Raw genomic sequence first — 17847 nt, forward strand, 5'->3', positions numbered from 1 at the left:
GTTTTGCACGTATACTTTGTTGCTACAATAAAATCAGACATCATCATCATCTCTACATTAGTGGAGTCATAAATTCCTTACCCTGGAAAACATGTATCATCCTGGGAAGGGTGCCACTCAAATAGAACTTCTTGGGAAGTACAACCAATATGAGTTACAATTCCACCAATTAGGACTTCACCTGGCTGATACCACTCATGTGGAATCTGAGGAGAAATGTTCCCCGAGCACGTCATACTATGTATTTTATATACCATGTGTGGAAGCAGCATTTGTATCAGCAGCAACATCTCGGACTCTGCCATGTGAAATCATAAAACACCTCCCTTCACACGCACTATCCTGGGTCTCCTCTACAGCATCATCATTAGCTTCTGCCTGGTTTCAAGAGTGTGGCTCAGATGGCGCCTGACTCTTCCAACACTCTTTTCAACAGTGGACATATGAACATTTTCTTTCATGTTCCAACCTACTTCTTCGCATGCAATTCCAGAGATATTGAGTACTGATACAAAAAATGCCTCTCTCTAGTCCCTCATTTTAGCTGTGAATGGCTCAGCGGAGGGTTTTATAAGCAGAACTTTAAGATTTTATTTCTGGTTTGTTTTCTGTTTCCTACTAGAAAGCTCTTTGAATTGAGACTGGGCCAGGAAATGACAGTGATTCTGATAATTATAGTGGTGATAATCTCCTCAGGAAGACTGATAATATTGTTCTTGGATAATAATTTGCAAAACAAGCGAAGCAAAAAGAGTTTTTTCTGATGTTATCCCAGCTTCTCTATAGTAAGGCAGCACTCATCAATGGTGGAATTGCTGAAGGGCTCAAAAATACTGGAAAGAAATTGCAAGTGAAACTTCAAGTGAACTTTGACCTACAACCTAAATACTTTTTGTTGGGAATGACTCACTCACAACTAAAATCTTCAGACAAAGAACTTTTTCTATATGGGATGACAGCGGCAAGAACACTCTATGCTAAATATTGGAAAGACATGGCAAGACTTTCTCATTTGGTGAAGAAGAAACTGCCGGAAGATCATGAACAGAGATGGCAAGCATTCTAGGATAGTTATACTGTGAATTTAAGATAGAAACATAAAAGTTAGAAATGTTAGAAGAATTGTTTGATAATTAAGAAATATATAATGATTACAGAAAAGAAATAAAGTGTATAATATTATGGCTCAGAATCGCAATTAGATTAGACTAGATATAGGAATATCAAGAAAAAGGGCTACAACTAGAAGGCCTGTCCTGGACCCAATAAGATCTGTAAAGTTCTTTGTTCCCTATTCTCTTTTCCCATTCTTTTCTTTTGTATTACCTAAAATCCTAATAAAATATATTTTTAAAAAGTACAGTGAGGCAGCAGCTGGAATGGTGACCTCAGAATGACTAGCAGTGGCTCTGCCCACCCATGATGCAATAAAAAATCGGGAATCTCTGAATGGAAGTGACAAAGCAAGAACTGTGAAAAATTTCTCCTTAGATGAATTTATTTATTTATCTACCTGGAACATTTCTGCACCACTTGTCCAGAGGAACTATTCAAAGTGTTTTGCAAAGTGAAGCATGATAAAGCCATAAACAGCATAGAATCGTTAAAAGTTCCAAGAAACCCAGCCTAAAAATCCAGCAATATACCCCCAAGTTAAACCATGTGTTCTCTCAGGTTAGGGGCAAATGATCAAAATGTTGGAAGATCAGCCTGGCTATTGTGTGTGTGTGTTTAGTGCCGTCAAGTCGTTTCCTACTCATGGCGACCCTATGAAGGAAAGTCCTCCAAAATGTCCTATCTTTGACAGCCTTGCTCAGATCTTGCAAATTGAAGGCTGTGGCTTCCTTTATTGAGTCAATCCATCTCTTGTTGGGTCTTCCTCTTTTCCTGCTGCCTCAACTTTTCCTATCATGACGGTCTTTTCCAGTGACTCTTGTCGTCTCATGACGTGACCAAAATACGATAGCCTCAGTTTAGTCATTTTAGCTTCTAGGGTCAGTTCAGTCCTGATTTGATCTATAACCCACTGATTTGTTTTTTTGCAGTCCACGGAATCCGTAACACTCTCCTCCAACACCACATTTCAAAGGAATCTATTTTCTTCCTATCAGTTTTCTTCACTGTCCAGCTTTCACACCCATACATAGTAATAGGGAATATGATGGCATGAATTAATCTAGTCTTGGTGGCCAGAGTCACATCCTTACACTTCAAAATCTTTTCTAGCTCCTTCATGGCTGCCCTTCCCAGTCTCAATCTCCTTCTAATTTCTTGGCTGCAGTCTCCCTTTCGGTTGATGGTGGAGCCAAGGAATAGAAAGTCTTGAACAATTTCAATTTCCTCATTGTCAACCTTAAAGTTGTGTAATTCTCCTGTAGTCATTACTTTTGTTTTCTTGATGTTCAGCTGTAGTCCTGCTTTGGTACTTTCTCTTTTAACTTTCAGCAGTAGTCATTTCAAATCTTCACTATTTTCTGCCAATAATGTAGTGTCATCAGCATGTCTCAAATTATTAATATTCCTCCCTCCAATTTTCACTCTACCTTCATCTAAATCTAATCGAGCTTTCCTAATTATATGTTCTGCGTATAGATTGAAGAGATAGGGAGATAAAATACATCCTTGTCTGACACCTTTGCCAATTGGAAACCATTCCGTTTCTCCATATTCTGTTCTAACTGTGGCCTCTTGTCCAGAGTACAGGTTGCGCATCAAAATGATCAGATGTAGTGGCACACCCATTCCTTTAAAACCAGCCATAGCTTTTCATGATCCACACAGTCAAAAGCTTTGCTGTAATCTATGAAACACAAGCTGATTTTCTTCTGAAATTCTCTCGTACGCTCCAGTAACCAGTGTATATTTGCAAACAACTGGGCAAAGAGAATAGGTTTGGCCTTGCACCTAAATGATAGTTGTGTAGGTGTCAGGCGAGCCTCAAAGGGAAGAGCATTCTAATGGGCAAGATGCCAAATGGAAAAGCCCTGTTTCTGGGCCCAAGGTGACTCACTGATTGAAGCAGGGGTGTGGAGAACAGGAGGATCTGAACAGTGAGGGGAAAATTAATAGATGGGATGTACAGTAGGGGAGGAAGTGGTCCTTTGTGTCCTCCAACTGCAAGCCATTTAGGGCCTGAAAATAAGATTTTGCAATTTGACTTTTGAATGGAAATAGAAAGGCAGCCAGGGAGGATCTTTCTGCAGTGGAGTGATAAAGTGAGTAACAAGAAAAGCTTCACTGTACTCACACCACACCAACTTCGCACCTTATGAGTCAAATATAGTTGAAGGAACACTTTATTCAAAGGATATCTGCTGGCCTTCTCCAACATGATTTGGGTTTTTAGAGGGTTGTACAGGTTTAGAAACTTTGCTCATGAGGATAGTTTTAGAGGGAACTGTGCTGGTCTGCAGTAAAATTGCGGGGTCTAACATTTCTATGGTTAAAGCTCTTATATCTTACAAAAGGAGCTTTGACTCTCCAAAGCTTATACCCTCAAATGCTTGTTGAACTAAAAGTTGCTACTGGACTCCCATCAGGGGAGTATATACAAGTGAAAGGATCCGCCCATCCTTTTCTCCACCATCGTCTGTCCATCCATCTATCCATCTATCCTTCTGTTCATCCATCCATCTGCCTGTCTTTTCATCATCTGACTTTCCATCCGCCTGTGCCTCCTTCCTTTTGTCAGTCGGTCCCTCTGTGGTGTCACTGATCTGTTGGCAACCCTATTTCCAGTGTGCAGCAGAAGTGACATCATCATGTCACTGGCAACCACATGTATGACTTGGAATTTGAGCAGAACTGTGTCATAAAAATGGCACTGCTGATGACAGAGGCCTAGGCTTCAGTGTCCTGCAGGTAAGTTCCCCCACCCCCCACCAGTTGCAAGGGGTACCTGGCAAGTTTTCTTTTCAATGTGTGTGTGTGTGTGTGTGTGTAAAGTGCCGTCAAGTCGCAGCCGACTTATGGCGACCCCTTTTTTTGGGTTTTCATGGCAAGAGACTAACAGAGGTGGCCTCTGCACAGCAACCCTGGTATTCCTTGGTGGTCTCCCATCCAAATGCTAACCAGGGCTGACCCTGCTTAGCTTCTGAGATCTGACTAAATCGGGCTAGCCTGGGCCATGCAGGTAAGGGCATTTCTTTTCAATAAAGCTGTGCAATAAGAGGGATGCCAGAAATAATGCTGATTGTCTCTTACTAGGCCTCTAAATACTCTCTCTCTCTCTCTCTCTCTCTCTCTCTCTCTCTCTCTCTCTCTCTCTCTCTCTCTCTCTCATAATATCCTGAACCAGCATTTTACATTTGAGACTTACAAGAATTAAACACTCACATGAACACATGAAGTTGCCTTATACTGAATCAGACCCTTGGTCTATCAAAGTCAGTATTGTCTACTCTGATCGGCAACAGCTCTCCAGGGTCTCAAACTAGGGTTACCCGGTCCCTTTTCACCACCGGCAGGAGATTTTGGGGGTGGAGCCTAAGGAGCGCAGGGTTTGGAGAGGGGGGACTTCAATGCTATAGAGTCGAAATTGGCATAGCAGACATTTTCTCCAGGTGAACTGATCTCTATCGGCTGGAGATCAGTTGTAATAGCAGGAAGTTTCCAGCTATTACCTGGAGGTTTGCAGCACGAAGGCTCAAAAATAAACGAACGACAATGCAAAATTTAAATGGTCAGACATTCATTTCATGCTGACTATAAATGCAATATTGTAACAAAAATGAAACAAGCAACAGCAAAAGGTGAAGTACAAGGATATCCAATGCAACACACTGGCACATATACATACATACACACATGAAACATCAAAGCAGAGGCAGGAGGCCTCGTAGAATGACTGCCCCTCCCGCAAAAACCGCATGGAACCGTGATATGGTGAAAGTTCAAGGGGGGGGGGGTAAGGAGCATAGTTCAACTTGCCTGAAGGCAAAAGTCCAAATACTTGCAGCAGAAGAGTACGTGTGGCTAGTCATACATCCACGTTTTGGGGGACTTCATCAGATCAATGAGATACAAGTAAACCGGCAGCACTTTAAAGCGAATTGTGTTCTGTGCATCCGGTACGGACCGTCAAGATGTAACAAATATGTGCCATGAAAGCTACATGTAATTTCAGGATTTGAAAACAGGTTTTCTTAAAAATAAATCAATCTTCCAAAAACTTTTACTGGATACAAATGATCATTTAATATCCAAAATGTACAAGTTATTGTTAGAACTTTATTGTGAACAAGAACGAATAAAACCCACTGTGATTAGCTGGGCACAGATGCTGGGCCATGATATACCATTAAACAAATGGGAAAGACTTCGGTCACAAGACATGAAACTCATACTTTCACAATCACTAAGAGAAAATATCTATAAAATGATGTACAGATGGTATTTAACACCTAAAAAACTGGCAATGACTTACAAATTGATGTCCCCAAAGTGTTGGAAATGCAATAACAAAATAGGTTCATTTCGCCATATGTGGTGAACTTGTGATAAAGCAAAAAAAAATTTGGGACATGATTTACCATGAAATAAGGTTAATTATACAAAACAATGTACCTAAAACACCTGAGATGATGTTACTAAGTATGATACCTGACTCTATCTTATCTCAGAGATCATTTTTGATATATGCCACTATGCAGCTAAATGGAAGACAATGAAAATTCCAGACAAAAAAGACTGGATACAGAAGATGTTAGAAATGGCAGAAATGGCAAAACTTACTGCATTGATAAATCAGTAAGACTATGTACAATTCATGGTTAATGGGAGGCATGGAGGGTTTACTGTGAAATTGAACTTCAAATGGGGGAACTTAAAGCTTATTAATTGATCTAATCCACTTTTCAAAGATATTGTTGGAAAAACATGATATATTAATTTTATTTTTAGTTTTAATTGTTTTATTACTATATACAATACTTAATAATTACAATCTATAATTGTTATATTATATTTGGGTTAAAACAATCAAATAAGCATTTCTGGTTTGAATTACTTTGTAATTATAGTTGAATTGATTTTGAACGAAGAAATTACATTTAAATATATAAAACAATATTAGGATTAGAATTTCTAAAGCAAAAGAGCAATAAGTCTATAAAAAGATGGAGGAAGATGAAGGGGAAGTTTTTCATATTTTACTTAATAACAAAGATGTATTTTCAACAATAATATACTGTTTTTTCTTTTCATTTTTTTAACTGATAAATTGTACATATTGTTGAAATATTTGGTTATAACGTTATGGAAAATAAAAATTGTTTTAAAAAAGAAAAGAACGCTACATGTAACATAGACATAGCAAAATAAAATAAAACAAAAAAATCCCACAAATAGTTTAAGCAAGGACATAAACCTTACCCAGGATAATTGCATCCTAAACACGGAGGTCTTTCACATCACCTGCTTGCCTAGTCCTTTTAACTGGACATGCCAGGGATTGAACCTGGGATGTTCTGTATGCCAAGCAGATGCTCTACCACTGAGCCACAGACAGTTGCCACTCAAATGTAAAATTCTTCCTATCTCCCTGCTTAGGAATAAAGGCCCATAGCAACTCTGTAAATGTGTCTTAGATGCCTATTACAGAAGAATGTCAAGGAAAGGTTCACAGGTTTCAATCTATGCAGAAAACAAAATTGCCAAATTTGATTCAGATAAAGATACAGCTGCAGAACAAGTGAACAGCTGATTGAAGGGTTTAATGCTTTCTCCTGATCAGCTGCTCCCTTCTGTTCAACTCAGGCCTCAGGATAATGACATAGCATTTGGGGAAAAAGATGCAGCCTAGTAAGCCAGCACTGGAAGCGAAGATGGAGAAGATCTCCACGGCCACCGTGTCTTTTCCTTGAGTGCTCAGGTAGGTGGGGACGAAGGACAGCCAAACACTGCAGAAGACCAACATGCTGAAGGTGATGAACTTGGCTTCGTTAAAACTGTCAGGCAACTTTCTGGCGAGGAAAGCCACAATGAAGCAGACTGAGGCCAGGAAGCCCATGTAGCCCAAGACACAGTAAAACATGGCGGCTGACCCTTCATTGCATTTCACTATGATTTCTCTACTGAGTGAATGCATGTCCACATCTGGGAAGGGTGGAGAACAGCTCAGCCAAAAAACACAAATGCCAACTTGAACAAAGAAGCAAGAGATAACAATGTAATATGCTAATTGTTTCCCCACCCACTTTCGAAAAATGTTTCCTGGCTTAGAGGCCATAAATACTACAACGACCGTAACAGTTTTGGCCAAGACAGAAGAAACTGCAACTGAGAAGATGATGCCAAAAGTTGTTTGTCGGAGGAGGCAGGTCACCTTGTTAGGCCTTCCAATGAAGAGCAAGGAGCAGAGGAAGCAGAGAAGGAGAGAGATGAGTAGACAGTAGGTGAGGCTCCGGTTGTTGGCTTTAACGATGGGGGTGTCCTTGTACTTGACAAAGATTGCGAGCACCAGGGCTGTGATCAGAGAAAAGGAGAGGGCCAAAAAGGCTAAAATCATGCTCAAGGGTTCTGCAGATGAAAGGAAATTTGGAATCTTGGGAATGCATTGATCTTGTCCCAGGTTTGAATAATGGCCTTCAGAGCATGTCATGCAAGAATCCATGTCTGAAAGGAGAAGAGAACCTATTGAGACACTTTCATGTGTATCACATGTTTCATGTGATATGAAAACAAGAAATCTTGGATGAAATCAGTTTTGTAAACTTGTCCTAATATAAAAAATACTGAAGGAGCAATGCCAGCTGTTCAGCTTTTCAACAGATGCCGAAATGAGATTGTGAATCCTATGGTGGGAAGTTTATGGGATTTATAGAGTTCATGGTGATACTTCTCAATTTCTTACCTGGTTGTCTCTTTCCTTAAAATAGAATTATCCCCTCCTGCTGCCCAGGTGTTCTATTTTCTTTAGAACTGAGTTCCCAGGATTTCTCAACAGTATTAAGCAAATCTCTGGAAATAAATGGAGCAACGCACAGGAATGTTCAATATTCAGAAGCTTTTTCATGTTTCCCTGAAATCCAGATGTTAAGTTTCCTACCTTTAGGTGACTAGTCTACGAAACATATGGGGATCGTCAACAAGAGCAGTATGAATCAAAGCATTTCCTACCCTCTTTGTCTGACATTTTCCCATTTGGACATGCATCACAATCATAGCAGCAGAATGGCTCCCCTTCCTTCTTTTTCTTGCTGTAACCAGGCTTGCAGTTGTCATTACACAACGATAAAGGAGGCAGCTGTCATTGAAGAAAACAAGAATGTAGAACTGAGAAGATAATGGGAGTTGTTTGTTCCTGAATTTCTCTAGTAATTGTGAAGGTAATGGAGTCATGTCACGGATCTCAAAGAGGAATGTGTCCTGTCCAAAGCATGATGGGACCAACAAAGTTTTAAATGTTGCAGTGATACATGTAATTAAGTGTTGACTTAGCAAAATTCGTGGATTAAAATTTCATGGACTCTATCTGCTCTCCTTAAAACTGCTGCCAATCCATTTCATTAAATGAGAAAGAGCTTTGTGTAGTTTTGCGAGAGAGTGATGTTTTCTCACCTGGGCAAGATGTCTGTTCCACTTAATTCTGTCCTCATTGATGATCACTCTTAGACTAAGTTGAACTTGAGGATCCAGCCTCCCGATCCTGACTCTGACATAGGAGTTATTTGGAAAAGTGACCAAGTTGGTAATATCAAATCCAACTTTCAATTCTCCACGTTCATTAAAGGTCACTTCATCTCCGGCACTGTTGTTGAAAGCAATTCTCTGAAGAAGTATGTGGAGCTCAGCAGAAAGAGAAAGAGGATTAAGGAGCCTAGAGTCAATTGGATGGAGTGGAATGTACTCACTACAACATTGCTGTTTCAAACAGATTTTTAGATTACTTTCTTCTAGGATAGAAGGTGTTTTATGAATGCAAGTATTTTGCTTGTTCACGTGAATAAGCTTCCATTGCCAGTTAAAAGACAAATGAATGAAGTATTATTCAGGGTGTTTCTGAGGAATTCTCTTGATCTATTTGGTTTTGCTACATCCATGGCTCAGTGTTGAGCATTTGTTTGGCATTCAGAAGGTCCCACGGACAATCCCTAGCATAAATACTTGTGTGTTTGTGTGTGTGTGTGTGTATAAAGTTCCGTCAAGTTGCAGCCGACTTATGGCAACCCCTTTTTTGGGGTTTTCATGGCAAGAGACTAACAGAGGTGGTTAGCCAGTGCCCTCCTCTGCACAGCAACCCTGGTATTCCTTGGTGGTCTCCCATCCAAATACTATCCAGGTCTGACCCTGCTTAGCTTCTGAGATCTGACGAGATCAGGCAAGCCTGGGCCATCCAGGTCAGGGCGCATAAATACTTGCACCTCCCCAAATCGATAGCCTATTCTCATTTTTCATTGTTCAGGTTGTGTATCACTGGGAATTGTTGTTTTTCCAGCTTTTCTTTAGACTTCGCTCAGCATTTTTATTTTTTTTATTTTTTTTTAGAAATACTGGGAGCAATTTCAATTGTTTAATAAATTAAATTAATAATTTTTTTTAACAAATTCATTTAAAATGCAGCCATTCTGGTCTCTGCAATCCACATTAAAGCCCTTTCCTACTCCATTGAACAAAAAGAAGGGAAGAGAGCTATTGCAGCTGCCATGCTTCCCAGGAGAACACAAGAGCTAAGCCTGGAAGGGCAACATGGTCAAGGAGTCTATAATCAAGTCCATGGGAAGAGAATACCCATTACTGTAGTGTATAAATGGCATCAAAATCCAGAGACAGGAGAAATTCAGGAGTAGAGAGAGGGAGAAGCCTCACTGGGCAGGAGACCATGACAACTAAGTGATTTCCTCACTCCCAGATGGGCAGAAAAAAAAGGCTCAAAAGCCCCATTTCCTCACTCATACCAACTTATGGTACCTTAAGCATGGCAGGGGACTGTTTTTGTCAGTGAGGAGTAATTACCTTCCATGGTGGCACATTCAGAGGAGCCAGGCTGCCCCCATCATCCATGGCTTTGTGGTTGGTTCTAGATGAGTCCAAGATGTGTAGAGCATGTGCAACGGCATAGGCAGCATTATAGATACTGTAGCTATGGTCAGTCATGCTCATTTCAAAGATAGATGCTGGGACAGATTCCAGTCTCTCCTCTCCGGTGCATGTTTCACTAGACTCTGCTGGACTACTGGAATCTGGAAATGCACATTCAAAAACTTGTTCCCAGAATTCCTTGATAAAACCATCCCCCTTCGCCCAGGAAGGTTTTATTTGTTGGAGAAATGTATGGAATCCTAAGATGTCCTTTGAATGAATTGAGAAGGAAAGAGCACCATGGAACATTTGTATATCAAATGTCTTTTGTATAGTAGTGAACGCAAAATCAATCTGGGCTGTCGTAATCCACACTTTTCCTGCAGAAGTTCTCATCCCATAATCAGAACCTGTTGGGGTGTTTATGTGTGGGGGGAAAGATATAACTGCTGCCAGCCACATAAATGTTCCAGTTTCTCCATGTACAACAATTGCATTGGCTTTGCTGTCCAGGAAATCTGCTTTATTATTGCCATAGTATTTGGTCATAAAATCTATGTCATCCCACTGGACCTCTGTTGTAGCCTTTTCTATGAAGGCTGCACAGATTCCATTGCTGGAGAGCATTGGCTCCAGTGCCTGCAAGAAATGGTCTCCACCTTCATCATCCAGAGTGATGACCCCAACCCATTTCCAGCCGAAATGCAGAAGTAACCGGAGAATTCCCTCATACTGAGGGGCTTCCTTAGGGAACATGCGGTAAAAGGAAAGGAAAGTGGTTGGGTTATCCACTTCTGATTCAAGCGAGCCGCATGAAAACTAAAAGCAGAAAAAAATCATGTTTCAGAGGGAGAATAGGAACACTCAACTCTATTAATCAACTTCTTGTTTCGAAGTCTTAAAGGTCTTTAAATGTTACCCCAGATCTTGAACCTATCCACAACTTAAATTGCCTAAAATAAAGCTCTGCTTTCCAGACCTGTTTTTTTGGTCCGTGTTGTTTCTCTTGCTGCTAATAAACTTGTCTGGAACCTGTAGCAGTTTTTAAAATGTTTGTTTTATTTATTAGCCATCTTTTCACCTTGCAGAACCTAAGGTGGCTTATAATGTGAACAAAACAAGTATTGTAAAAATATATAAAAGAACACCATTTTAAATCTTAATAAATAAAGGACTTTATTAATCAAACAAATCCTAAATAAAACTGTGTTCAGCTGCTTCGAAAAGACTGAAAGCGAGGGGGCCAGGTGCATCTCCCAGAAGAGATTCTTCCATAATCGTAGCACTGCCTCTGAAGAGACCTTCTCTTATATGCCCACCAGATGTACTTCCTTTTTAAAAATGTTTTATTTTTAAAATGAAGCAAAGGGGTAGGAAAAATACAGGAAGTGGGGACATTTGAAAAATAGAACAATTCAGATAAAGAAAAAAAATACTTACATGCATATATGTTACATGGCTGCATGGCAGGGCTGTTGATAAAAAAATTCGATAAAATTCGGATTTGGCAAAATTCAGCTCGTTTTTATTTGGGAAATGCTGAAGTCTGAACTCCCCCACTTCGGGTCCATGCAATTCAGCATGAGATCCGGAGTTCGGGGGGAAATTCGGCCGAATAAAGCCATTAAAAACTCAATTGCGCCTTTCTGCAGCTCCGGGGGGGGGGGCATTTTTTGGGGTAGAGGTCCAAAACCTTCAGAGTAGCTTCAGAGGACCCTTCTTGCAAGAACCCCCAAGTTTTGTAAAGATTGGGTCAGGGGGGGGGCTGAGATATGGGCCCCGAAAGGGGTTCTCCCTCCTTAATATGTATCTCTGACAATGGGGTTTTGCAATTAGCAGAGCTTGCCGCCCATGCCCAAAGCTCCCAGCCCCAACAAACAGCTGAGCTGCGGGGAGCAAGGGCGGGGCAGGTGTGAAGAAGTTTGCAAACCATGCAAAGCAACACATTTGCAGCCATGCAGACCATGCAAACCATGCAAAGAAACACATTTGCAACCATACAAACCTTGCAAAGCAACACATTTGCAGCCATGCAAACCATGCAAACCATGCAAAGCAACACATTTGCAACCATACAAACCTTGCAAAGCAACATGTTTGCAACCATGCAAACTTTGCAAAGCAACACATTTGCAACCATTCAAACCATGCAAAGCAACACGTTTGCAACCATGCAAAGCAACACCTTACACCTGGGAGTTTGCAAACCATGGGAAGGGACAGAGGCAGCTAGCTATGCATAAGGAGCAGGAGGAGGTGGAGTTTCCCTTTTTGCATCGGACTCAGGACCAGGCAAATGCATTCTTTAAGTCACAATTTGAAAACCAGTTTTGAGCAAGCATCAAAATAGACCTAACCGATCTTATGAATGAGGGAAAACCTGAGGACACACAACTGAAGCCCCCCCTCAAACCAGGGAGAGAGAAACTCAGGGGGCACCCCCCGCAGAACAGGCGAAAGCCCCCTTTGGCTTCCCCCCCCACAGAAACTGCTCCCTCCCCACACACACACACAGGAGAAAAATGATAGAGAAAAGGCCCAAAATGGGTCTTACTGTGGATGTCTTCTGTTCCATCAGGGGGCACCCCCCCTGCAGAACAGGTGAAAGCTTCCCCCCCACCCACAGAAACTGCTCCCTCCCCCCCCCACACACAGACTCTGCTTCCCCCCAACACACACACACACAGAGGAGAAAAATTATAGAGAAAAGCCCCAAAATGGGTCTTACTGTGGATGTCTTCTGTTCCATCTTCTTCGCACCTGCCCCGCCCTTGCTCCCCGCAGCTCAGCTGTTTGTCGGGGCTGGGAGCTTTGGGTGTGGGCGGCAAGCTCTGCTAATTGCAAACCCCCATTGTCAGAGATGCACATTAAGGGTGGGGAAGAAGACCCAGCCTGGCCACGGGACAATGCTGCTTACTAACTGACGGTTATGCTGCTGCGCCGAACCCCGAATTTGCTGAATTTATTCACTGAACACCATGAACTCGCTGAATTTGGCTCCCGTTTTCCAGCCTTTTTTGAGTTTGGTTCCATCCGAACTAAAAACCGCCGAATCAGGGGAAATTCAGCTGTTTTTCGTTTCGGGACAAACCGAATCGTCAGCCCTATTGCATGGCCTACATTACTCAAGACAGTTTACCCAACATGGAAATATAGTTTATAAAAATATCAAGATTTTGTCAATTCTAGCCTTCTAACATCAATTGTTCTACTGCAGTCTATTAAACCTTTGTATGTTAAACTAAATTCACATATACACTGATGGGGTCTGTTCTGGCAGCGACAGACCAAGAAAGGGATCTTGGGGTGGTAGTGGATAGCTTAATGAAGATGTCAACCCAGTGTGTGGCTGCTGTAAAAAAGGCAAATTCCATGATGGCCATAATTAGACGAGGAATTGAGAATAAAACTGCTGCTATCATAGTGCCCTTGTACAAATCTATGGTGAGACCACACTTTGAATACTGTGTACAGTTTTGGTCACCACACCTAAAAAAGGATATTACAGAGCTTGAGAAGGTGCAGAAAAGAGCAATCAAAATGATTAGGGGAATAGAGCAACTGTCCTATGGAGAGCGGTTAGGATGCTTAGGGCTGTTTAGCTTGGAAAGAAGGCGGCTGAGGGGAGACATGATAGAGGTCTATAAAATTATGCATCATTTGGATAGAGTGGGCAGGGAGAGGTTTTTCTCCCTCTCCCATAATACTAGAACGCGGGGTCATCTGCTGAAGTTGGAGGGTGAGAGATTCAAAACAGATAAAAGGAAGTATTTTTTCACACAACACATAGTTAAATTGTGGAACTCCCTGCCCCAGGATGTGGTGATGGCTGCCAGCTTGGAGGGCTTTAAGAGGGGAGTGGACATATTCATGGAGGAGAGGGGTATTCATGGCTATTAGTTAGAATGGATACTAGTCATGCTGCATACCTATTCTCTCCAGGATCAGAGGAGCGTGTCTATTATATCAGGTGCCATGGAACACAGGCAGGATGGTGCTGCTGCAGTCGTCTTGTTTGTGGGCTTCCTGGAGGCCCCTGGTTGGCCACTGTGTGAACAGACTGCTGGACTTGATGGGCCTTGGTCTCATCCAGCAGGGCTTTTCTTATGTTCTTATGAACATATATATATATTCATTTCTTACTACCTGGCCTGCACACGTCGTTTTTCTCAAGATAAAATATGATTTCTGAAAACAACTCTAAGCTTCTAACACCCGCACTCTTCTATCATTAAACCTTTACGTAATGATAATATAGTAATGATAATATAGTTTCCATTAAAAAAAAAGCATTTCGCTTTTCCCTAATTAATATTTTCAGCCAGAAATCTCATGTAGTCCTTTGTTGAACATTAGATGACTTCTGCGTTCATGCTGTGTGTACAGACATAAAAGCACAGGTATAAATGTGGTCAGGAGAATAAGTGCATGAGATGGAAGAATCTTACTAAATGGATAAACACTTCTTCCCTTGGATTCAAATTCATTGTTCGTTGTGTCAAGCTGTATGAATTGTTACTGATTTGTCGAATGAATCGTCTTCCCAATCAAGGAGATATCCCTGTTGAGATGAGCGGCATTCCAACCTCGTCAATATTGTTGACCTTTGGGGGGTGTTGTGGGTATCATTTCCTTTCTGCCTATGCCCTTCTTTGCCCCACAGAGATGCTGACTGAGTTTTTACAAGCAACCTCCCAGGCAAATCTGGCAATTACTTTTGAATAATTTCTATGAGTGAAACAGAACCTTGTTTTCAATATGCCATTTAATGCAGTGCTATATTCCATGTCAAATCCAGCAGTGCTCTTTCTTGTGGTCAAAATTCTGGCATTCAACAGATAGGGTTCAAGAAGAGCATGTTTAAAATACATATTTTAAAAATTGGAGCATGTGCTCAAAACAAGGGGAAATCTCCATTTGTTATTTCCCCCCTTTTGATCATGACTTTCCCTCACACCATTAAGACCCCCCACCCGATATGGAAACTGGAGTCAGGAAACTTCACTTTAATGGAACATCTCTATTGGCCTCAAGACCATAAGCTAAATCATCCCAATAAAATCCCCTGAGATAAAATTAATAATTAATTTTCTATCCAGACACCTCTTGCCTTGGTGTTCAAAAGAGGATTCAGAGTAAAAACAAAATGTTTTCTTCAAAGAATGTTGTTCATAATCTGAGAATGTGAAACATATTCAAATGGAATATTCAACACACATCCTTGGGAATCCTTCATGACAACTATCATCCATCATATTTCCTTTTCCCTGTAATTCTTCTTTTCTTCCACTTTGAATAGTGACCGTAATAGGAACAGCGTTCATACTACTTAGAATGGATCATCCAGTAGATGGAGCATCCTGTAGATGGATGGTCAGCAGATCAAATCAGCGCCCATGCATTGAACAGAATAAAAAATTTGTAACAACCCCAAATCTTTTCAACATATTTAAATCGAGTATTCAACATATCCTTTGAAATCCTTCCTGACAACTATCATTTCAAGACCCATATCACACCCAAAAGCAATTTAACAAACTTCACCGCTCCCCCTATTTTTTGCTTATAGTTCTTATTCTTTGCAGCCCTTGACATGAGATCAGGAAGGGGGATTAACATGCATGGGAGATTTGTGACCGTCCAAATAATCATCGTTCTGTGATCATACCTGTGGGATCTTGTAATGACTTAAGAGAATGGCCATGTCTAATGAGGTATCAGAACTATATCCCCCAATGACACCCATCACTTTTTTCTGGGTGCCGCATTTGTAGTTTGGAACAAGTTCAAGTGATGTGAAGAGGAGGTCCAGGGTGGTCCTGTAAGTCCATTTCGGATCCATGGTGGAGTCATAAATGTGGAATCCAAGAGTGACATTGGGCAAGATGCTGGGGTTTTTGTTGATCTCATGGATGGCAAACACCAAGGCGAGGATGTGCTGGTAGAACTTTGTTATCAGGCTGCAACGAAAATCAGTTATTGTTTGAGAAGAGAATGCTTCAATGTATGACATCTGTATTGGTCACAGATGGATCTAAGAACACAATAAGGCCCCAGCTAAATCAGTGAAATGGCCCATCTGCAATACTTTTCCTTTCCCACACCACAATGCTACTTGTAAACTCACAAGCAGGACAATGAGCCATCAGACATTCCCACTGCCCACCTAGGACTGGCGTTCAAATTGATACTGGAGGTTCCTGTTACTTAGCAAAACAACTAGCCCCTGATATATCCATGAATTTGTTTAACTCCCTTAAAGACATGTAATCCTTCTGCAAAGTGTGCATCAGCAAATCCCATGTGTTCTGTGAAGAATTACTTTCTTACATTTGTCCTACAAATGTGTATAAGTGCTAGCCACAATGCTTAGTGGCCTATTCCATTTTGCAAGTATACAGAATTGCTAAAATAAAACCAGACATCATCATCATCATCATCATTTCAAAGTTAGAGGAACAATGAATTCCTTACACTGGATAACATTCATAATCCCCTGAGGGGTTCTTCTCATAATCAGGTTCATAGGAAGGACAACCAATATGAGTTACCATTCCACCAACCAGGATTTCACCTGGCTGATACCACTGATATGGAATGTGATGAGGATTGGTTCTGGTGCACTTCATACTATATACTTTGTACACCACCCAAGGAAGCAGCATCTGGATAAGCAGCAACATCTCAGACTCTGATATGTGAAATCAAAAAGCACCTCTCCCTTCACACGGACTCTCCTGGGTCTCCTCTATAGCCATCACCATTAGCTTCTGCCTAGTTTCAAGAGGCCGGCTCAGATGGCGCCTGACTCTTCCAACACTCTTTTCAACAGTGGGCGTAGGAACCTCATCTCTCATGTCCCAACTGTCTACTTCATATGCTGCTTGAGAGATATTGAGTGGCAATGTGAAAACGGCCTCATTTTAGCTGTGGATGGCTTAGTGGAGGGTTTTATAATGAGATCTTTAAGATTTTATTTCTGTTTTTTTTTTCCTGTTTCTTTCTGGAAACATTAGAATTGTGACTGGGAGAAGTAATGACAGTGATACTGATAATTATAGTGAAGATAATCTCCTCTGTGTGACTGTTAATATTTGCCTGGGATAATTAGTTGCAGAACTAGTGAAGCAAAAATATTTGTCTGATCTCATCCCAGCTTCTCTATCCCAGTACCTGGAATGTTGAGCTCAGAATAACCACCAGAGTCTCTGCCCACCCATGATGCAATCCAATAAAAAAAAAATCAGGAATCTCTGAAAGGAAGTAACAAAGCAAGAAGTGTGAACAACTTCTCCTTGAGGGAATTCATTTATTTAGAACATTTTTGCACCACTTGTCCAGATGACCTTTTCAAAGTAGTTTGCAAAGTCAAACATGAAAAAGCAACAAATAGCATAGAAGGAAAGAAATCAAGAGATGCTGGCCCAGGTAATGTGTAGAAGCACCCTGATTTTGGTGTTGCCAACCTCCAGGTAGTAACTGGAGATCTGCTATTACAACTGATCTCCTGGTGACAGAGATTAGTTCACTTGGAGATCAGGTTCTCACTGGGTTTTTGCAAAATTGTGCATATGCAGAAATGCTTCCAGTTCAACCTGACCAATTGACAGTAAATGAGATTTTTCTGAAAAACATCAAATGGTCAGATTTTATTAAATCACAGCATGTATTTATATGATTTATATCCATATTGAGACTACTTAAACAACTACTTGCTGGGTAGTGCCTTTATGCAGCAAGAAGAAGGGAGGAGGAAAACTCAATCAGGATTTGCAAGACTGTTCCTGTGTTCTCAAAGCTACTGATAGGGTTGCCAGCTCCCTCTTC

General features: G+C 41.1%; 1 protein-coding gene across 1 annotated transcript; it reads right to left on the reverse strand.

The window, feature by feature from the left end:
- Positions 1-6712: 6712 nt before the first annotated feature.
- Positions 6713-16703, reverse strand: LOC130490283 (vomeronasal type-2 receptor 26-like). Its single transcript, XM_056864109.1, has 6 exons — positions 16495-16703; positions 15689-15980; positions 9955-10839; positions 8560-8769; positions 8119-8245; positions 6713-7614 (listed from the first exon to the last, which is right to left on the reverse strand). The coding sequence occupies exons 1-6, from the start codon at positions 16701-16703 to the stop codon at positions 6713-6715; spliced, it is 2625 nt and encodes an 874-aa protein (XP_056720087.1).
- Positions 16704-17847: the final 1144 nt, after the last annotated feature.

The sequence above is a fragment of the Euleptes europaea genome, chromosome 18, assembly GCF_029931775.1.
Source record: "Euleptes europaea isolate rEulEur1 chromosome 18, rEulEur1.hap1, whole genome shotgun sequence".
Taxonomy (NCBI): domain Eukaryota; kingdom Metazoa; phylum Chordata; class Lepidosauria; order Squamata; family Sphaerodactylidae; genus Euleptes; species Euleptes europaea.

Coding starts and splice junctions, on each gene's coding strand:
- LOC130490283 (XM_056864109.1), bottom strand. CDS start 16,703: ATGTTGCTGCTTATCCAGATGCTGCTTCCTTGGGTGGTGTACAAAGTA. Junction 8,246..8,559: donor GGAACAGACATCTTGCCCAG/GTGAGAAAACAT, acceptor CTTCAATGACAG/CTGCCTCCTTTATCGTTGTG. Junction 7,615..8,118: donor GAAAATGTCAGACAAAGAGG/GTAGGAAATGCT, acceptor TTCTCCTTTCAG/ACATGGATTCTTGCATGACA.